Source organism: Cottoperca gobio, chromosome 13 (genome assembly GCF_900634415.1).
Source record: "Cottoperca gobio chromosome 13, fCotGob3.1, whole genome shotgun sequence".
NCBI classification, from domain to species: Eukaryota; Metazoa; Chordata; class Actinopteri; order Perciformes; family Bovichtidae; genus Cottoperca; species Cottoperca gobio.
The window spans coordinates 864,502-886,601 of record NC_041367.1 but is presented as its reverse complement, the minus strand read 5'-3'; the positions used below and the strand labels follow the sequence as shown (position 1 = coordinate 886,601).

At 42.4% G+C, this 22,100-nt stretch overlaps 1 protein-coding gene across 3 annotated transcripts in view; it reads left to right on the top strand.

Moving 5' to 3' along the window:
* col4a3 (collagen, type IV, alpha 3) overlaps window positions 1-22,100 on the top strand; it is a 45,602-nt gene that overhangs the window by 14,424 nt on the left and 9,078 nt on the right. For 2 of the 3 annotated variants that reach the window (XM_029447079.1, XM_029447077.1), the window contains 33 exons: window positions 292-373; window positions 1,014-1,049; window positions 1,314-1,478; window positions 2,372-2,464; window positions 2,675-2,770; window positions 3,154-3,224; window positions 3,899-4,087; window positions 4,712-4,880; window positions 5,533-5,625; window positions 5,789-5,893; window positions 5,985-6,079; window positions 6,526-6,676; window positions 6,765-6,878; window positions 7,115-7,282; window positions 7,365-7,454; window positions 7,551-7,685; window positions 8,868-8,966; window positions 9,129-9,218; window positions 9,640-9,779; window positions 10,395-10,521; window positions 11,025-11,105; window positions 11,233-11,334; window positions 11,464-11,511; window positions 11,607-11,792; window positions 12,846-12,976; window positions 13,174-13,246; window positions 13,729-13,800; window positions 14,540-14,665; window positions 14,766-14,864; window positions 15,529-15,741; window positions 18,232-18,409; window positions 18,509-18,623; window positions 18,767-18,810. In XM_029447079.1, coding sequence (XP_029302939.1) covers window positions 292-373; window positions 1,014-1,049; window positions 1,314-1,478; window positions 2,372-2,464; window positions 2,675-2,770; window positions 3,154-3,224; window positions 3,899-4,087; window positions 4,712-4,880; window positions 5,533-5,625; window positions 5,789-5,893; window positions 5,985-6,079; window positions 6,526-6,676; window positions 6,765-6,878; window positions 7,115-7,282; window positions 7,365-7,454; window positions 7,551-7,685; window positions 8,868-8,966; window positions 9,129-9,218; window positions 9,640-9,779; window positions 10,395-10,521; window positions 11,025-11,105; window positions 11,233-11,334; window positions 11,464-11,511; window positions 11,607-11,792; window positions 12,846-12,976; window positions 13,174-13,246; window positions 13,729-13,800; window positions 14,540-14,665; window positions 14,766-14,864; window positions 15,529-15,741; window positions 18,232-18,409; window positions 18,509-18,623; window positions 18,767-18,810 — 3,776 coding nt within the window. The remainder of the gene's footprint in view (window positions 1-291; window positions 374-1,013; window positions 1,050-1,313; window positions 1,479-2,371; window positions 2,465-2,674; window positions 2,771-3,153; window positions 3,225-3,898; window positions 4,088-4,711; window positions 4,881-5,532; window positions 5,626-5,788; window positions 5,894-5,984; window positions 6,080-6,525; window positions 6,677-6,764; window positions 6,879-7,114; window positions 7,283-7,364; window positions 7,455-7,550; window positions 7,686-8,867; window positions 8,967-9,128; window positions 9,219-9,639; window positions 9,780-10,394; window positions 10,522-11,024; window positions 11,106-11,232; window positions 11,335-11,463; window positions 11,512-11,606; window positions 11,793-12,845; window positions 12,977-13,173; window positions 13,247-13,728; window positions 13,801-14,539; window positions 14,666-14,765; window positions 14,865-15,528; window positions 15,742-18,231; window positions 18,410-18,508; window positions 18,624-18,766; window positions 18,811-22,100) is intronic. The other variant, XM_029447078.1, reaches the window with a different exon arrangement.

Genomic DNA, 22,100 nt, shown 5'->3' with positions numbered 1-22,100 from the left:
CATGAATGCTGCTCCTCCATGTAGACGACACTGTGCTTTACACAGAAGGTGAATGATTAAATATGACGCTTCATCCTGACTTATTGCCCAGTGAAGTTGTGTTAATAGATGATGATACGTTAATGATTGGATCAACAGTTAATCAGGCTACAACAGGAGAAAACAGATAACATATAAAATATAAGTTATGCAGCTTTTCAGAGTGGCATCAGGGGCCAACACAGGGGCAGGGATAACAGTATGCAGACTGCCAGGCTTCATGTTCAATATGTGTTTGTGTGTTTTTATCAGACGGTTTTTCAACACATATTCCTGAAGGGCCAGCGTGGTGTCCCCGGGCCCCCAGGAGTCCAAGGAGTCCAAGGAGAACAAGGTAGTATCAACATGAAGGGATAACAACACTGTGAAGGTTCAGACTTTTTCAAAGTTATAATTGTTTTGATTTTTATCATTTCAATCACTATTTTTGAGCTTCTTTATGATCGGATGTTTTGTCTCTGTGTAGTAGCTTTTATTGTTACATCCGGTGTAAACACTCCCACAGATTAGATTTTGTGTGAGACTAAACTATTTTTCGATAGAATAACAAAAGCGCGATGTTCAGAGATTTACCTACGTCTTATTATAATAGAAATTGTTCATTTAACTTTTTATCCTAAACAGTCCAGACACAAAATTCAGGATAAATGAATTACAAAGATCATAAAAACCAATGAAATACAATTTTATGGATTGTCTACCATACATGAATTCGTCCATGTAAACATTAGTTTATCATACGTTTGTTTACAAACAAAATGAAAACATTTATTTTACAATTACACAGAGGGTTTTGTACCAAATCTGACAAAACAAATATCTGTGTTATGGTTCAGTTTGTATTTTTGGAGAAGATTTATATTCAATCAGCTGCACAGCATCACTCTGATACAGTGTTTAAAAACCTAGCAGTCACATGATCTGATCATTTAATATTGATGATGGTTTCATCCTTCTTTTCTGCTTTCTTTCAGGACTCATTGGTTTTCCTGGACTGCAGGGAGAGCCAGGTAAACTCCACCTACTCTGTCATTTACTGTCGTATGGGTTAATGATGAGATACCAATCGATTATCAGATCAGACAGTATTAAGTAGATACATAGACGTGGTCAAAGTGACGTCACTTATTGGTTTGTGGACTACCGTTTTGAAGCTTTGAATTTGGCATTTTGGCCGTCGCCATCTTGGTTTTGGGACCATACTTTGTGATAATATGATTAGCTACATGTGTTTGGTAACATCCTACACTGAAGACTGTTCTTCTTCTCTTGAGGTGTGGCTTCCACTGGTCCACCGGGCCACCAGGGGCCACCTGGCTCAACTGGACCCAAAGGAGAATCAGGAGAGCCAGGGACGCTCATCGTCGGGCCCCCAGGACAAACTGGAGTACCAGGAGGTCGTGGAGTTGAAGGAGAACCAGGAGAACCAGGAATACCAGGTGATGGAGGGACGTAGATGTTTCTACTTGTCTTCACTCTAAACACATTTACACTCAGACTCGGACATTTTTAACACATTTTCTATTTTAATATTTTGTCATATTTTGCACAGATTGTAAAAAACGTTCTGATAAATCTGTGATTTAGAAACGACTTGACTTGTCTGTAGTCTTACACTTGGTTTAATGCAAGAGTTTATCATCATCAGAAAACTGTAAAGTAAAGAATTCCTCACAATGTGGACAACAAGTATCTGTAAAACATTTCCTCTAATGTGAAATCCGGAAATACAAAATATACACTTAAGTGCGGAAGCAGTATAATAGTATTCAGTAGTGAAAATAAGATGCCGGATAAGGCAAAAGACAAATAGTCAAATAGTAAAAAGTAGATTAACAAATAATGATATTAAACATTATAAGGAGTAAGAATACAAAGGTTCCCTTGTCAACACAGATCAACATTTAAGTAAACCATCTTGTTCTTGTCTTAAATAAGTTATGGAGTACCTCAAGGAAGCATCCTGGAGCCTCTGATTTCTAATAAACCATATTTAGATTTAAAAAATTGCCCAATGATTTTGAAGGACATGTATTGCTAACCGGATTATGTTATTTAATAACAATTAAGTTGTTAATTAATGTATCTGACAAGTCACAAAATGTTTATACTGAACGTATCTGCTCGTAGCATTGTGAATTTTATTTTCTAGCTATCTTTAGACTCTCACAGCTCTTGGTTAAGTTTTGGGAAAGAGTCGAATGAGAAGATGTAGTTAGCCTAGCTTAGCACAAAGACTGGAAGCAGGGGGGATCGGCACCAAAAGAAACAAAAATCCACCTGCCAACAACTCCAAATCTGTCTGATTTCATTTTTGTCTTCTTTATGTCAGATTTTCTGCTGGGAGACGTTGGTCTTCCAGGAGCCAAAGGTTTAAAAGGCCCGATGGGTTTTCCTGGAATCAGAGGGGAGGAAGGACGAGCGGGTGAGAGGAAGAGAAAGTTGTGATGTCACATGACATGATAATACTTGTAATACAATATACTAGTCTGACCTGGGCCTGGTCTTCTCTCAGGGTCAAAACAACATATTTCCAGTGGAATTTTAGAAGAGATTTTTAAGAAAGAAAGAAAAAGATTTCTGATATTTATTAAATTGGGGTGTTTTGCATAATTCATTGATTTTTGTTTGTCAGGTGAGAAGGGGGCGGTGTGCTCGGTCTGTAACCTTGTTCCTGGTCCCCCCGGACCTCCAGGCAAACCAGGAGAGCCAGGTGAAAATGGGGTGACAGGTAAGATCAACACCTGAATCAGTTATCTTTTTCACTCAGATTATTTTAGTTATTGATCCAGTGATTGACAGAGTAACAGCTAGACGTCAGTATGTTATTTAATTTCCTAAGAGTTGTCTCAAAGAGAGGACACAATATGAAGATAATAGGAATTATAAAATGTTGACAACACCATGTTAAGATAGAAAATAAATTAAATACCTTAACTTTCACTGTAAAGTTAGTAATAACCTTTTTAGAGAATAATCTCACTTTGAACCCGTCATCAGAACTTCAGACAAGAACATGAGACAGCAGGATCTGATCCAGAGTCATATTCAGTGTTAACGTGGCGAGTAGGTAAAACTCACCTGTCTGTCTTTGTGATGTCATTGTATTTCCAGGATCAGTCGGTTTTCCAGGACCCAAAGGTCAAAAAGGGGTAAAAAGTGTTGGAGGACCACCTGGTCCACAGGTGAGCTCACCTATAACCTCCATAAACTCTTCTATCACAGAGAATAACCGTAGATTTTGGGGGACTGACTCAGTCACGGCACTCTAATTGTGATGCGTATTTTGGGGAAAGCTGTAAAAGCTATGAAGTATATAAAGCTTTTTTCTTTGCACTCCAAACATAGGACAAGCCACCCTATCATATTCAGCCTATCCGAAACTAGGGCATTACTCTGGTTTGAGTCCTTCCTCACAGAGCAATCATTCAAAGTGGCATTGCAAGGAGTCCAAATGTCACTTTCTTTACACTGTACCACAAGGATCTGTGCTTGGTCCCCATACTCTTCTGTCAAAACAACTTCTCATGTGATTATCCGCTCGCATGGTTTGCTTACCACTACTATGCTGATGATACCCAGCTCAATCTGGTCAACGGTCTCAGCGTGGATCTCAGCCTGCCTCAATCATACCTCAGCTAGTCCTTCTGTTCAGCACAACATTAGTATCCAGCTCCGCTTCATTCTCAGTGTTGAGTTGACAAAACAGTGCTGCATACTTAGAGACTAATCAGTAACCGGCTTAAGTATATGCAACTTTAAGAAGCAAGAGATTGTGATAGAAGGCTTTCTGATCGGAGATTTAGATTAACTAGTAACTTTGGTAACATTGTCTCTCTGTGTGTTGTTCTGTATTTAGGGCCCCTTTGGTATCCCCGGCCTCCCGGGTTCCCCAGGACCTGTTGGTGACCCTGGGATCATGCAGAGGGTGGGGCAGAAGGGTGAGGACGGGGGTGGAGGGGCACCGGGACCACCAGGTTTCGAAGGGACAGATGGATCTCGAGGATTTACAGGACCAAAAGGTGTTCTGGGACAGAAAGGAAATCCTGTGAGTATCAGATTCATCAGGTACCTCAGACCTGAAACACAAAGATAACAGGGTTCACGTGACTTCTTCTGTTTTAAACTGGATTTAGTTGTGATTTTTACTTATCTATATAAGAATATGTTTAATTTAATGTTTAATTCTGTGGCCTGTTGTTAGGCCTAATAACCTTACACAGATGGAATAATGAATCAGCAAAGATTTTAAATGATATGGCATCTTTTAAAGTTAAGATTGTCTCTTAAAATACTCTCAATATTATAATGTGTGCCCTGTTTATTTATTTGAATGTTATACTGGGTTATTTGCATCGTTATGCACCCCAGAAAGGAAAAACACTATTTTAATATTCATATAGGCACTCTACTGTTGTTTTTCTATAAACCTACAAAAGTGTAAATCTGAAAGTTACACATTCAAGATTTTGACCTTCAAAGTGATGGTGAGTTTCATTTTATGAGTATCATAATTGATTTCACCACCAGATGGAGCCAACATTAAAATATTTTATGATCTTCACATGGCGACTCTGGATGGCAACAGATCATCCATCCTGTGTCTGAGACAAGAGAGGATAATTTAGTGATATTTAGATGATGTTGTTAATCCTGCTAATCCTGCTCTCAGGGGCCTCTGGGGACAAAAGGTGAAAGGGGCCCGCTTGGTGAGACTGGTGCAAGAGGATTAACAGGTCAGATGGGACCTCCAGGACCACCTGGAATTGGGGATCCAGGACATCCAGGTCCTAAAGGCAATGTTGGAGTCCTGGGACAGCGAGGGGATCCTGGAAAACCAGGTGAGAGTGCAGGGGGGTCAAACCCAGGTTTATCAAAAGTCTGAGGGAAGCCACAAATTCTCAGAGTGATGCAGTGTTGGGTCTAGTTTTAGCAATAGGAGTAAAATAATTTAATTAACTTTCTTTCTTGTGAGATACTTCCAGTCTGTGCTGATATTTGTTAGAACTACAGAGGAGCAAGATACATTTTGTGAGTGCTTGATAACTTAAAGCTTATTAAGAGATTGATTTGACAAAAACTGAATCATTTCTGAGACTTTGTGTTGGACGCAGAAGAGAACTCAAACTGATGTCCTCACAATATTGTTTATAATAAAGACAATTATGTCAGAACCAACAACATCAATAGTTATAAAGTTAAACTTTAATTGATAATGCACATGACTCAAAGTGAGGGTAGACTAAAACCTATTTGTACACAATCATGTCATCTACATAATGAAGGATCAGAATCTCAACTTGATTACAACAGTTCACATTTTATTTGGGGTAAATAATATATGCAAGGTCTCCACTATTATAGGCTGTAAAACAATGTGGCCGATCAGGCAGCTGAGCTGAGAAATGGTTCTAGATCTAGGCCGACTCCCAGTGTAATTCGGACCCAGAACACACATTAACAACAACTCTGTCTGTCTGTTTGTTCATTCAGGTGAAAAAGGTTCTCCAGGTGAAATCAGAACCTCTCCAGGAGATCCAGGACAGAAAGGAGAGAAAGGTTTATCTGGAAACCCGGGACCTGAAGGTGAGACAGGTTGAGCTACTTTGTGTGTCGTCCTTATTTTGGACTTTTATTGTTCTGATTCTTTTAGAAATGTGTGAAAAGCAGATTTAAGAAAACTACAACATTTTTGAAAAGACCCCAAACATTTAATTTCTGACTTGCCTGTTGTCTCTGCTGGTCTCAGGCGTGACAGGATTTCCAGGCTATCCAGGATCTGTTGGTCCAAAGGGAGAAAGAGGAGATGAAGGATTTTCAGTCCAGGGGCCTCCAGGTTTTCCCGGGGTCAAAGGTCAGGTTTATGAACGGTGTTGATTAAAACAGTCAGATGAGGGTTTAAAAGAGTTTACAGAACAGAAATACATTGTTTTTGTCTGGCTCAGGACTTAAGGGCCCTCCAGGAGCTCCAGGTTTACCAAGTTTTGGTATCAAGGGACGTGCAGGTCCATCAGGCCCCCCAGGGATGCCGGGCCCCAAGGTAATGTGGACTGGTACAGACAGGAAGTCCTCAACATAAAGAAAGTAAAGGTTCAGACAGAACACATAGAATTTGACAGATACTCGTATTTGCGGATTCACAAATGTATGTACATCATATACAGCAAGTACTGAAACAATTTATAAAAGTTCCTTACAGCTGGATGTAAACAGAAGTCAAGTTGAGTGGGGTGGTGATAGCCTAGTGGTCTAGTGGTACAATTTCCAAACAAAACACCAGATGGTTGTAAGTTAAATACCACGGCTGCCACAATTGTACACCTGAGCAAGGTACTTAACCCCGAGTTGCTCCAGGGGGACGGTCCCTGTAGTTAGTTCACTGTAAGTCGATAAGTCGATAAGAGCGTCTGCTAAATGACCTGTAATGAGAGTATTTCTCATCCTGTGGTGGTTTACTCACTTTCACATTGGTGTCTGTCGTCACAGGGGGACGGCGGTATCGGTTTTCCAGGTCAGCAGGGTCAGTCAGGTCCCCAGGGGGAAGATGGTTCTGTGGGGCCTCAAGGAAACCCTGGACCACAGGAATCAGATGGAGTTCCAGGACCTCCAGGACAAGACGGACCTCCCGGACCCAAAGGTCTCGAATCTATTAATTTCTATATTTGATGAACCTGAGGTTTAAAAACACCCAAAAGTGAACTTTATTGAACTGAAGTGTCTCTCAGGTCGTAGTGGTCTGGATGGTGTACCTGGTACGGTTGGTTCTGTTGGACTGTGTTTAGCTGGAACTCCGGGACCTGAAGGAGAGCAGGGACAAATGGGCATCCTTGGATTCACAGGTAATCTCTACAAGCTGGTAACAGCAGAGTTTGTGTCCCTATACACCTACATCTACCTTCTCATCTAACTTGGAAAACAGCTAACAAGCTGGATTCCAAAAAATATTTGAGCTTTCCTGTAAAGTTATGAATCAGTCCCTTTATTTCCTGAGCAGAAAGTTTGTTGATCATATAAACTAAAACCACAATAAGAAAACTCACTTGTCTCTCAGTCTAACAGGTATCTTGTCTTTCAGGGACACGGGGCCCAAAGGGTGCGCAGGGTGACCCCGGCCGGCCAGGCTTGGGACCCCCGGGGCCTCAGGGGCCTTTTGGGGCCCCAGGGTTTGATGGAGCTCCAGGGCCAGTAGGAGAAGTTGGACTGAAGGGCCTGAGAGGGACCAATGGGGAGCCAGGAACCACAGGTAAGGAGGCGTGGCCAATCAAAATCCATCCAACTTGTTTATATAAATCAATGCAGTGTCCTCACAAGTACATGTGTATTAGGCATCAGAGGGGACATGGGTCCTCCAGGAGTTCTTGGAAGTCCAGGGGATGATGGAAAACGAGGAGAGAATGGACGACCAGGACCGAAAGGTTTCATCTATCAATCAATCAATCAGTCAGTCAATCAATCAATCAATCAGTTTGGCCTGGCTTTAACTGTATATGACCTGTTCCTCTGTCTGTCAGGTCAGAGGGGTGTTGACGGGGTCAGGGGTTCTCAGGGGCCTCTGGGGCCTCAGGGGAACCGAGGAGAAACTGGACCAAAAGGATTTCAGACAGCTGTGGAGATGTATGGAGATCCTGGAGATTCTGGAGTCCCGGGTACTCTATTCTAATCAGTTCTGTGTGAAAGTATTAGTACTGTCAGGAACTGTTTTGGGCATATAGACTTTGTAAAAGTGCACAAAGCCCCTGTGGTGTCACCCGATGGTTTGTGGATTACTGATTTGAAGCCTCGACTTTGGCCGTCACAATATTGTTTTTTTGGAGCCAGAAGTGACCATATTTGGACGAGTGTGTAACTGGGGAGGGATACACATTACTACTTCTCTATCCAGATTTACAGGTCGCTGTAGTCCTTTATCATCTATTTTACTCTTAAAAGGGACAATAATTTACAAAAAGGAAGACTTAAAACTAGAGATTGAGAACATAAACTCGTCAGGAAAATGTTAACTGAGGTAATAAATCAAGTGTATAGAAGTCTATGAGAAAATGACCCTACTTCTCAATCGGACTTCTTTTTGCACCTACTGTAGTCACCTCATGCTGGATACCAGAAATAATGCAGCTATAAAGCACTTTCACATTGGCAGCTAGCCTGGCTCTTTCCAAAAGTAATGAAATACACCTATAAAGCTCACTGATACACTGTACAGAAACTGTAAAAATGTTGTAGTTGTAGGGGTACGTCAAATAAAGAACAAGTGGGAAACTACTGCTATGAGTCATTTGGGCTCCACCTTCTAAATAAATATTCAGTTGAATAGTCTTTTTTATTTAGGAGGGTTCATAACTGAGACAGGACTGGACAGCAGGGTGAGGGTAAGCAACCATTCTCAATGTGTCTACCACTTCCTTTCACTTATGTGACTGGAAGCTTATAATTATCTTTTTATTTAAACTCCAACCTTGGTTATGAAGTTATATGTTTTAACGGGTTCTCCTTGTTTATATATACTGCATGAAACAACACAGGAAGAACACACAAGGTGAAGTGTCTATGATTTGCTTTTAGCATTCCATATTCGGAAATTAGTTTCAACATGGCAGACGCATGTCAATAACATCCGCCGTCGCATAAATACATAGTCTAGTATAAGTGCAGTCCTAAGTCCTTATGAATTTTTCTTCAAATCTTTCCTGATTACATTTCCATCGAGGTCAAGGTAAAGTGGTTATGAAAAGACGTTGGACATAATCTTTTTGACTATTTGACAACAGCCCAGGTGTGTTGTTCTACCTGTCTGTGACCTGTCCGTCTGCTTCCTGTATCACTCTCAGGGCCAACAGGTCTCACTGGTACAAAGGGAGACAGGGGCCTCCTTGGGCCACAGGGCCTCGACGGCATCAATGGTCGACCTGGAAATGGCGGGCCGCAGGGTAAACGTGACTAACTGAAAATACAGTTTGTTTGTCCACTAAAAATATTCACTTTATATGGCAGTTAAAGTAAAAGTGAAAATCCTGAGTGATCACGTTTATGTGATTTTGCATGACTATAAAATTATAAATTTACATTTGGTGAATGTGTGTGTCTGTCAGGACTTTCTGGAGATACAGGCAGAGATGGAGAGAAAGGTCCTCCTGGTCCTTGTGGACTCAACGGTAACCAAGGAGAGATGGGGAAGCCAGGTAACGACCCCCACAGCATAAACTGTGTCACTACAAACATTATTTTTATTATTATAAGAGGATTTTACTATCTCATCACAAATATGATCTGTATCTACAGGGACTGATTGGTTTGTTGATCAGTTCCAGTGGTTTGAAACTAATAGACCTGCTTAAGATTCTTACCATTCCTTACAAGTTCTTAAATAAATAACATCATTAAAATGCTAAATGTAAATGTCTGGAACAATACAATGGCTTTCATAACATTAAATGAAACTGCAGCAACACAAAAGCTTGAAAAAGGAACAACTTTAACTCTCTGAAACAGACTGCATACTTCTAAAATATCAACATTAACTCTCTGGAAGACAAACTTTAACTTTCTGGGATGATCTCCGTCGCTCTGCTTTTCTAAGATCTCCTGGTGTTTTCTGTCCAGGTTTTAAAGGGGGTAAAGGTTGTGCAGGGCCTTGTGGGGAACCTGGATCAGATGGAATACCAGGACAAGGAGGACTTAAGGGTGCTAAAGGAGAACCAAGTCCACCTGGACCAGGATCTAAAGGATTTCCAGGAGAAAAGGTATCAGAAACACAGATAATGACAAACCGTTTATCATTAGTGCCAGCTCAACAAATAACGCCACAATCTATCAAGAGAACTGATTATTTAATTTTTTTAACCAGGTAAATCCCATTCAGAATGCAAATTTATAAAGTGAATAAAACAATATTTAACAGATAACATAATTACCAAAATGTTATTTACAGAGGAATCATTTACTATTAATCTATAACTGTTGTGAATTCCGTCAAAAGTATCAGGTCCATCAGATTTAAATTTGCGCTGTCAAACTAGAGGTCCAACTGGTATAATTTGTTGCATAAAAGGCATGCAATTGGGTGGATTGTTAATATTTATGGGATGTCTTATAATAAATTAATTTTAAGGTGCTTCAACACCTAACCTGATATCCTTGTATGCAGATGACATCCTGCTTTTTGTTGCCAGGTTTCCCCAATCTTTTCTCCCCTATGTTTGTTTAGGATGCTTTCTGTTTTATATGTATTTGACTCATTTGAAGATATTTAACATATTTATTTATTCCTGACCTGGATATATCTTCTGTTTTAGTTTTAAAGTTTCTTAAAAGACACATTTAAATTGAAACAACAATAAAGTGTCTTCTCCTCTCAGGGGAATCGAGGATGTTCAGGATCATCAGGAACAAAGGGGCAACCAGGGGACAGTGGAAACTTTGGTCCTCCAGGAGATAGTGGCCCCTGTGGCCCCAAAGGCCTTTCTGGACTCCCGGGATGCAGAGGTATAATTCATTACAGATTATACATCATATATCTGCAGTTTATAAAGTTTTTACATCACATATCTTCAGTTTATACTATTGTGCAGGTAGTGTGCGGTGGTTTTTACAGCTTTCTATTGGCAAATGAGCCATGAGAGTGAACCAGAACAGTAAAGTAAAATACTAAACTATAATTATCCATTTTACACATCTGTATTTTTGTATATTTTGGTAATACTGCTACTGTTTTTATTGTATGTGTATGTGGTTTTCCTCACGTTTTGCAAATGTTGCTAATTGCTGTTTTGTAATAAATTGATAGCTCTTTGAGCCATGCTTTGCAATATTGGGCTATATTAAACTTGACTTTTTGGTTGTAGTCCAGAGAGATAAACAATGAGCAGAATCTCATTCAAAGCTCCGTAAGGCCAAGAGGGGGAAGAGTCAGCATAAACTATCACACCTTCCACAAGCTAAATAAAAGCCTCCATTAACTTTTCTGTCTCTCTGACTGTCTATCTCAGGTCCTCCTGGGACTCCTGGTGAAAAGGGTTGTCATGGTCCTCCAGGGAAAAATGGCCCTTCAGGACCCACAGGCCTCACAGGTACATAAACCAGAGTTACAGTAGTATTAATGCCGTCTGCAGTACTACAGTACTACTGCAACAACACTGATACGGGTCTAAAGACAAAAGTGTCCTCTTAGTGGGTTAATTATATCTTAATTTTCAGGTAACAAGGGGTCTCCTGGAGATCCTGGTCCAGCTGGTTCCAGAGGAAACCAGGGACAGGACGGGATACCTGGTCCTCCTGGAGAGAAAGGAGCTATGGGAGGTAGGAGACGCGATGTAATGAAACTGAGTCTGTATGATTATTCACCTGCTTTATTCTGGTTTCAGATTCAGTTTATAACCCAGCCTTGTGGTGGTTTGGATCTCTGATTGGTTGGTTTTCTTTTCCCAGCTCCTGGAATCGGATCCCGGGGCCCAGAGGGGAAGACAGGTCCACCTGGTGAGTCCTTATGTGTGATAAAGAGTTAAGTTTTCAGTCAGAATTAAAGAAGAGGCAATAAAACACATAATCTCTTCCTCCTCTGGTCTCCTCAGGTTGCATTGGAGAGAATGGTCCTCCTGGTGTCTGTGGTCCACCTGGCCCCCCTGGTCCTGGGGGAAACCCAGGTTGTCCTGGTCCTGCTGGACCTCATGGTCCTTCTGGTTGCCCTGGCAAGGAGGGAGTCTGCACTGAAGGAGGCAAAGGAGAAAAAGGAATCCACGGAGGACGAGGACCCAAAGGTGAGGAGATACGTTGAGCGCATCAGGAATATGCCTCTCAATTGGGGGTTTTAACCACAGTTTGTAAGACACCTTCTTTCTGTGCGTTGGACACAAACCAACTAGACAGTTTGGAGGGATTGCGTAGAAATACATGCCCAAAAGAAGAGCCCACATTTGAAACATTGCAACACAACCTTGAAGAAGGGGATTTTAAGTTATTTATAGGCAGAGCAGTAGAATTAGTAATGTTTTTTTTAAACATTTTTTTCATATAGCGCCATTCTCAGGTCAACATTTCAATTAGTCCAATTCTTTGGTTGACTATTGGCGGAGGTTCAGCATCTCCACTCACTTAGGTATTATGGCTTTCACAAGAGTAACAGCAGGTGAGCAGATCTAGAGCAGCTCTAGTTCAGTGACACCAACATCATCTGAGGCCTGATGAGGTCCTACTGTCAGAAGCCTCAGAGAATTTCTCCAAGCTTGAGCTTTCTGTACCCTGAGAGGATCAGACCGAGGATGCCCACAAGAGGAAGAGGGCCACGTATCAGGAGCTGGTAGGACAGAGAAGGTGATGGACAGCTCTGTGGCACTGGATCAGAAAAGAAACCTGTGGTCTGATCTGGGTCTCCTAGATGAGGGTATCTGATGTTGAAAGACCTGAAACACTTGCTGAGTCCAGGTCACGTCACTGATGAGTCGCAATGCATTTCAGTGTGACTACTGATGGCCTCAGCTGTACTTTGATGTTAACATTTACTTTTTAAATCACCACTGAGTCTACATACAGCCTCAGAATGCTGTTAGCATGGCTGTACACTTGAGGTCTCTTTTAAACTTTGGTTCAGTAGGTGTGGACCAACAGAAAACACTTGTATTGTTGCCTCTTAGTTCTGGCCTGTGCCGAGCCAACATAAATCAGACAAATATACATCATCTTCAGACAAAGACAGGTAAGTAGACATAACATGATGTGTGGAACTAAATAAAAGTTAAAAGAACACAGCAACTGAATTAACTTTAATGAAATGTAATTTTGGTGAACTAATATGTCAAGTTCTGTCTCTGTAGGTCCGCCGGGCTATCGGGGTCCTCCTGGTCCTCCAGGTCCTGGATTTAAAGGAGAGGAGGGATTTAAAGGAGCAACAGGTGTGACAGGTCCACCTGGTTACGCCGGTGGCCCAGGCCCTCGGGGAGAGCCGGTTTGTACATCCCATAGTTATAAACTCAACTGAATCCGTGTCCAGTTTATCTTAGATCTGAAGTATCTAGTCAATGATCTTAAATTAAAAGTATTTTCTAAAAGTATTATGTAACATTTTTAGCAGAAAACAGAAGGAAATGAGTGTTTGATTAAATCCTCACAACACAACTAAGTGAGTGTTGTTGTTGTTGACAGGGTGAAGACAGACCACCAGGCCCACAGGGACACAAAGGCCTGATGGGAGACACTGGTGTCACAGGACCAGTTGGTAAGAACTCCAGTCAGATAACCAGTACTGACCATTATGGCAACAAACAAAGTGTATTCTGTGCCAACCACATGTACATTCATGAGTCAGCGTCCCTGAGACTATATATAAATAAATATGTATATAATTACTTTTGGAAGATAAGCTTTGTTGCTGCCACATTGGTTTTCTGAAGGTAAAGTGAAGCTTGGTCAGTGGCCCTACGCGTCAAACTTGATGCTCCACATACCCCTCGAGCGTCAGTGTGGCACGCGCTGGGCTGCCTCTAGTGGCCGTAGTAATTATGACAGTAGCAAATGAGGAAGTCAGGTGACGTGGTATAAAGCCCTGCACGTTGAAAATAACACTAAAGGGGTACCTAGTGCGTTAAAAGGGTCCTAACCAAGCGTCCGCGTGTGACAAGTTGTGAGTGAGAACGTGTTATTTGCCAGTTTAACAACAGCGTTGCTCTGTGGACTTTGGGCTCCTTATGTGTGTTTCAGGTATGAAGGGGGAGATCGGACCACCAGGTAACGACGGCTCACAAGGACCTCCAGGACCCACAGGGAGGAGAGGTAACACAGTGTCATCACACAGCAAAGTGTCAGCAGCCACACACCTGCGTACTGCTGCGACACAGTACCACTGACTACTAATACTACAGTGTACTGCTCTGTAGGGTTTAATCACGATAAGATTCTCGATTCTTTGGACGATACGATATTTGCCGATATCACAAAGTCTGCCACGATATGAGACGTGCCCATTTTAACACATTCTCTCACGTTTATATCACCGGACAAAATGACTATTACTTCCATATATTTAAAGGAAAAACAATCTATTCTTTTTAATAAAAAAAGAGTAAAAGTAGACCTCCTGTTGTTGAATGTCTGTTGCTGGTCATAGCTGGTGAGCGGATTGTCACTAAAATGAGAATATCCGGTCCACCTTAAAGGTCAGTCCATCTTAAGTGAACCTGGGCCAAGTTGTTGCTAACTGCGGGGCTAACCCCCGTCACTTTATTCAGTAGGTGGAGCTTAACCTGAGTCTGGAGGGGTTGTCGAATGTATTCACCTACAAATAAACACAGCTATGATGTTACTCTAACTCACACCACATGTGTTGTTTCTCTCTCGACTGCACAGTCGTCAACGTTACGCCGCTAGCACCACTCGCTGACGCCGATATGTATTAATGTTTTCACTTTGCATGGATGATATTTAATCGTTGATCATTGAATCAATAATTCGATCCAGATCGATGGATTGTTACACACCTGATAAGTACCAACTGTAGTACTAAATACTGCAGGTCTGAGGGGGGAGGACGTATCCAGGGACGTGGTGCTGCTGCCAGGAGATAAAGGCACAGCTGGAGACCTGGGAATCCCAGGACACAATGGATCCCCAGGGGCCCAAGGAACACCTGGAGGTCCAGGTGAGTCTGGAATAATATTGTGAATCTTCTGGCTTTGGGTGTGAGCGACGTAAATACACTTTTAGATACAAACACCATAAATGCTGTTTTTCGTCGTCAGGTTTTAAGGGCATCGGAGGAAGGGCTGGTAGAAGAGGACAAGGTGGTCGTCCTGGATTTAAAGGGGACCAAGGAGATCAAGGATTCCATGGATCAAAAGGTAAGAACCACACAACTAACTTCAGAAATATTACAGACTTTAGACTATAAGGACTTTAAATGTTGTGGAAGTAGTCCTAAATACTTGATTTTAACTGTTGTTTTTTCAAAGTTATATGCTATAATTTAAATATACTCTTTGAAAAATGATTGATTTTCAAGATAAACTTTCATCTAAAAAATCACCAACATTATTTATATTTGAAATGAAATCTATGATATTTTCTAAGGTAAATATTCTTTCTGAATATTTTTTGTTGGTTGAACAGATACAGATTTACTGTATTCGCTGTTATATGCAAACATGTAAACTGTTCTTTAACACCATTAAGTTATTGTTCATTCATAGCTCCATAAGTCCTCTGTTGATCCTCGACTCTGGAATTTAGCTAAGCATTAAATAATCCTGATCAAAACATACAATCAGAGTTAATATGACCAGCTGGTAGAAGAAACAAAGTGACAATATACATTATGGGTAAAAAGGAATTCTGTAAACTTTATTTTTCCCACATTTTGATGATTACGTTATGAGAGTCTTTTGGTTCAGGTACCTTGAAAGTGCTTTAAACGTGTTTGAATTTAACTCTTAAAAAGAGGCTGACTCAGCTGAATCCAGATGTCTGCACTTACGATAAGCGGAGAAACCAACTCTGTGTTGACAGGTATCGCAGGTCAACGAGGTCCGGTTGGTGCTAAAGGTGTTCCAGGTCGATCGGGTCCCTGCCGGGCAGCACCAGAGAACGATGGCTTCCTGTTCACCAGACACAGCCAGGAACTCTTTATCCCAGAATGCCCTGCAGGATCTACTCTGATGTACAGCGGATACTCACTGCTGTTCATCAACGGAAACAACCGAGCTCACGGACAAGACCTGGGTAACTAATGCCTGTACACCTGCGCTGATGTAGTTTAAAGCAGGGGGGGAACCTTTTTCCTATCAAGGGCCATTTTATTTTTTACAACATCGTTCGAGGGCCATACTAATTATATTATCATAACCTCTGCAAACATTTTTAAGACACAGCCCATTCATTTCACTTTTATTTCATAAATTCAAAAAATCAACTTTTGTATCCTGTATCTTCTGTTTTATTATAAATCCTTTATTAGTCCCACAACGGGGAAATGTATCTCGTCACAGCAGAAGAACATATGAAGTAAAAAGGCAGAACACAATAATTAAATAGAATAAAACATAATATAAGTACCAAGTGGTATAAATAAAGTGAGTATTGCACATGGCAGTGATAACTGCACAGCAGTGGTGGAACAGTGTGTTCTTGGTGTGGGGGTCTACCTCTCTATCTGTCCATGTTTGTATGTTCCGCTCTGCAGAGAGCTGCTTGTTGGGCCAAACTCCACCGAAGAGCGTTAACTTTATCCAAACACTCGTCCTCTCAGCTCGTGCAGTATGACATGTCTTGTACTGTAATGACGCTCAAGATTATTTTTAATCACCGCAAGTAAGTCCGCACAAACTCGGCACACTGGCCTTTAACTTCCACACAGAAATAATTCTTTGTCCATTTCTCCTGGAAAGTGCAAAATTCCGCATCCACCTTTCTCTGTTTTACATTCGCCACGTTGCGTTCACTGACGTCAAAGTCTCGTTTCATATTCAAGTTTGACATGACTTGACCACGTGATGACACGTTCCGCTCGTGTTGTGTTCAAGGACCCTGACCATGGCCAGGAAAAACAGTCAGTCACCCGTTTTATTCTATTGCTGTCTAGTGTTTTCTTCTTTTTTTATAGTGGATTATTTTGCGTGTGTTTATGAATTACCTCGAATGGCCAGATCAAATGGTCTCGTTGGCCGTATAGGGCCTGGAGGCCGGAGGTTCCCCACCCCTGGTTTAAAGGTGCCTGAACTGTACTGGACTAAAGATCAGTTAGTTAAACAGATGAATGTTAAAGCGTCAGATGGACCAACAAACGGACTGATTCTGTCTTTACTTACAAAGAGTGATCCATTCGTGTAAGAATGGAGATTCTTATCTTCTAAGATTCTGACAACTTCCAAAAATGTATTTTAAAAAAAGGCAGCTAGCCGAAGCATGCCAAGTATATTTATCTAACAGGCAGTAGTTAAAAATTTTGTCGAACTTCAACTTCTCGAAGTTACCCATAATTGAGAAGTATAGTAAAAAGAGTTTATTTGTGCAGGTTTAGCATGAATAAATGTTTCCTTTGGTCTGAATTTTTGCATTTTTGTGTTTATATGTTTGCAATCTGTTGCTTATCAAATATGAAAACTCCACAATCCTATACGCACTTAACTCTGCTGTCATAACATCATTCTCCACTTTATCAGAGGGTTTGAGCTCCTCTAGGTTCTGAATCAAGAATCACTTTTGAATTGACCCAAAGAACCAAAATAAGTACATTTACTCAAGTACTGGACTTTAGTAAAGTACAAGTACCTCAAAATCGTACTTTAGTATTTTCATTTATGCTATGTTATACTTCTACTGCATTACATTTTGGAAGCCAATATTGTACCTTTTAGTGCAGTACATTTATCTGACATCTTTAGTTACTTTACAGATTCAGATTATTAGCTAATACAAAATATAAATCAATTAATAAATAAAAATTGACATATAATTAGAGGTTAAGATATCCAGTATACAAAGTAATTAAACTTTGTATACACATTAATGGATCAATAATCATAATCCAGTAATTTCATAGATATGATTCTCAAGTGGGTCATTACGCCTACCGAGTAATTTTACTTTTGGTACTTTAAGTAGATTTTGATGGCAATACTTTTGTACTTTTACTTAAGTAAGATTTTTGAATTCTTCACATGTAACAAGAGTTTTTAGTTTTGTTACTTTTACTTCAGTAAAAAGCTTTTTCTTCCACCTCTGCAGAAATGGATTCGTGAGATTGAAGTGACGTCTGTTGTGGAATATTCTTCTATATTATAATAAAGTTCTCGGTGAGATGTTCAATAAAGTTACGGAAAACCAGGTTCGTCTTTGACACTTTATTCTGAGATCTCAGAATCACAAGTCATACAGAGTGCGAAAACAGTCTGCAGGAGAGTGCTGAAGATCGCTCTGAAGAGCTCTCTTTAGACAGAGAGAAAACATACATCTTATATCGCACATGAGGTGACCTCGCAAAGCATTAGTTGCCGTCGTTGACCTGTCCTGAGCAAGATGTTCTTTTGGTCTCACAACAAGATATCAGTTGGATACACAAAACGCATCCTTGCACACATAGCAGTTTTCTGCTGAAGGACGAGTGAATGTTTTTCACAGAAAAGTACATGAACGTATAATAATTGCTATCACACGTCACACAAACACTGTTGTTATAATGAAGCATCTGTTTGTCCTTCTCTCTCTCTTCAGGTACGTTGGGTAGTTGTTTACCTCGCTTCACCACCATGCCCTTCCTGTTCTGTAACACTGACAGCACCTGTCGCTACGCTTCGCGCAACGACTACTCCTATTGGCTGTCCACCGACCAAGTCCTGCCGGGCAGCATGCCGCTGATCTCCGGGGATTCACTGAAGAATTACATCAGCCGGTAACACACACACACACACACACACACACACACACACAAAAGCAAAACTAATATATTAATTTGTACTTCCAAATAAAAGCCAACCTTCCTGTGTTGAAGGTGTACTGTGTGTGAGGCCAAAGCCAACGTGATTGCCGTCCACAGTCAGACCAGTATAATTCCAGAGTGTCCGTCAGGCTGGGACCCTCTCTGGTTCGGATACTCCTTCGTGATGGTGAGCTGATCGTTTTGAGTCCCTCTGTTCCCAAAATTATAAGAAACCAAAACCCTGAAAGATGTTGAAATGCTAAATACTGCCACCTCTTATATTCCTGCTGTGATGTTTTATCAAATTATTGTCATTTACATTTTTTATAGAAGGTACAATATGAAATAAAAGACCCTGACCTCCCAGAACCAGTGTAAGTGAGTGTTGGTGCGTGTTAGTGAGTTTTGGTGTGTGTTGGTATGTGTTGGTGCGTGTTGGTGCGTGTTAGTGAGTTTTGGTGAGTGTTGGTATGTGTTAGTGCGTGTTAGTGAGTTTTGGTGTGTGTTGGTATGTGTTAGTGCGTGTTAGTGAGTGTTGGTGCGTGTTAGTAAGTGTTGGTGCGTGTTAGTAAGTGTTGGTGAGTGTTTGTGCGTGTTGGTGAGTGTTGGTGCGTGTTAGTGCGTGTTGGTGAGTGTTTGTGCGTGTTGGGGCGTGTTGGGGCGTGTTGGTGCGTGTTAGTGAGTGTTAGTGAGTGTTGGTGAGTGTTAGTGCGTCTTAGTGAGTGTTTGTGCGTATTGGTGAGTGTTAGTGCGTCTTAGTGAGTGTTTGTGCGTGTTGGGGTGTGTTGGTGCATGTTTGTGCGTATTGGTAAGTGTTAGTGCGTCTTAGTGAGTGTTGGTCCGTGTTGGTGAGTGTTGGTGAGTGTTGGTGCGTGTTAGTGCGTCTTAGTGAGTGTTGGTGCGTGTTGGTGCGTCTTAGTGAGTGTTGGTGCGTCTTAGTGAGTGTTGGTGCGTGTTGGTGCATGTTAGTGAGTGTTGGTGCGTCTTAGTGAGTGTTGTTGCGTGTTGGTGCGTGTTAATGAGTGTTGGTGCGTGTTAGTGCGTCTTAGTGAGTGTTGGTGCGTGTTGGTGCATGTTAGTGAGTGTTGGTGCGTCTTAGTGAGTGTTGGTGCGTGTTGGTGCGTGTTGGTGCGTGTTAGTGAGTGTTTGTGCGTGTTGGTGCGTGATGGGGCGTGTTAGTGCGTGTTAGTGAGTGTTGGTGCGTGTTAGTGCGTCTTAGTGAGTGTTGGTGCGTGTTGGTGCATGTTAGTGAGTGTTGGTGCGTCTTAGTGAGTGTTGGTGCGCGTTAGTGAGTGTTGGTGTGTGTTGGGGCGTGTTGGTGCGTGTTAGTGAGTTGGTGGTGTTGTGCGTGTGAGTGTTGTGGGTTGGTGAGTGTTGGTGCGTGTTAGTGCGTGTTGGTGAGTGTTTGTGCGTGTTGGGGCGTGTTGGGGCGTGTTGGTGCGTGTTAGTGCATGTTAGTGAGCGTTGGTAAGTGTTAGTGCGTCTTAGTGAGTGTTTGTGCGTATTGGTGCGTGTTGGGGAGTGTTGGTGCATGTTAGTGCGTCTTAGTGAGTGTTGGTGCGTGTTGGGGCGTGTTGGTGCATGTTTGTGCATCTTAGTGAGTGTTAGTGAGTGTTGGTGAGTGTTGGTGAGTGTTAGTGCGTCTTAGTGAGTGTTTGTGCGTATTGGTGAGTGTTAGTGCGTCTTAGTGAGTGTTTGTGCGTGTTGGGGTGTGTTGGTGCATGTTTGTGCGTATTGGTAAGTGTTAGTGCGTCTTAGTGAGTGTTGGTCCGTGTTGGTGAGTGTTGGTGCGTGTTAGTGAGTGTTGGTGCGTGTTAGTGCGTCTTAGTGAGTGTTGGTGCGTGTTGGTGCGTCTTAGTGAGTGTTGGTGCGTGTTGGTGCATGTTAGTGAGTGTTGGTGCGTCTTAGTGAGTGTTGGTGCGTGTTGGTGCATGTTAGTGAGTGTTGGTGCGTCTTAGTGAGTGTTGTTGCGTGTTGGTGCGTGTTAATGAGTGTTTGTGCGTGTTAGTGCGTCTTAGTGAGTGTTGGTGCGTGTTGGTGCGTGTTAATGAGTGTTGGTGCGTGTTAGTGCGTCTTAGTGAGTGTTGGTGCGTGTTGGTGCATGTTAGTGAGTGTTGGTGCGTGTTAATGAGTGTTGGTGCGTGTTAGTGCGTCTTAGTGAGTGTTGGTGCGTGTTGGTGCATGTTAGTGAGTGTTGGTGCGTCTTAGTGAGTGTTGGTGCGTGTTGGGGCGTGTTGGGGCATGTTGGTGCATGTTAGTGCGTCTTAGTGAGTGTTGGTGCGTGTTGGTGCGTGTTAGTGAGTGTTTGTGCGTGTTGGTGCGTGATGGGGCGTGTTAGTGCGTGTTAGTGAGTGTTGGTGCGTGTTAGTGCGTCTTAGTGAGTGTTGGTGCGTGTTGGTGCATGTTAGTGAGTGTTGGTGCGTGTTAATGAGTGTTGGTGCGTGTTAGTGCGTCTTAGTGAGTGTTGGTGCGTGTTGGTGCATGTTAGTGAGTGTTGGTGCGTCTTAGTGAGTGTTGGTGCGTGTTGGGGCGTGTTGGGGCATGTTGGTGCATGTTAGTGCGTCTTAGTGAGTGTTGGTGCGTGTTGGTGCGTGTTGGTGCGTGTTAGTGAGTGTTTGTGCGTGTTGGTGCGTGATGGGGCGTGTTAGTGCGTGTTAGTGAGTGTTGGTGCGTGTTAGTGCGTCTTAGTGAGTGTTGGTGCGTGTTGGTGCATGTTAGTGAGTGTTGGTGCGTCTTAGTGAGTGTTGGTGCGCGTTAGTGAGTGTTGGTGTGTGTTGGGGCGTGTTGGTGCGTGTTAGTGTGTGCCAGTGAGTATTGGTGCGTGTTAGTGCGTGTTAGTGAGTGTTGGTGAGTGTTGGTGCGTGTTAGTGCGTGTTAGTGAGTGTTGGTGCGTGTTGGTGCGTGTTAGTGAGTGTTTGTGCGTGTTGGTGCGTGATGGGGCGTGTTAGTGCATGTTAGTGAGTGTTGGTGCGTGTTAGTGAGTGTTAGTGCGTGTTAGTGAGTGTTGGTGCGTGTTGGTGCGTGTTAGTGAGTGTTCGTGCGTGTTGGTGCGTGTTGGGGCGTGTTGGTGCGTGTTGTGGCGTGTTGGTGCGTGTTGTGGCGTGTTGGTGCGTGTTAGTGAGTGTTAATGCGTGTTAGTGAGTGTTGGTGCGTGTTGGTGCGTGTTGGGGGCGTTTTAGTGCGTGTTGGTGCGTGTTAGTGCGTGTTGGTGAGTGTTGGTGCATGTAAGTGCGTGTTAGTGAGTGTTGGTGCGTGTTGGGGCGTGTTGGTGCGTGTTGGGGCGTGTTGGTGCGTGTTAGTGAGTGTTAATGCGTGTTAGTGAGTGTTGGTGCGTGTTGGTGCGTGTTAGTGAGTGTTTGTGCGTGTTGGGGTGTTTTAGTGCGTGTTGGTGCATGTAAGTGCGTGTTAGTGAGTATTGGTGCGTGTTGGTGCGTGTTGGGGCGTGTTAGTGCATGTTGGTGCGTGTTGGTGAGTGTTAGTGCATGTTAATGCGTGTTGGTGAGTGTTAGTGAGTGTTGGGGGCGTGTTGGTCTGTGTTGGTGAGTGTTAGTGAGTGTTGGTGCGTGTTGGTGCATGTTGGGGGCGTGTTGGTGAGTGTTGGTGCGTGTTAGTACGTGTTGGTGCGTGTTAGAGAGTGTTGGTGCGTGTTAGTGAGTGTTAATGA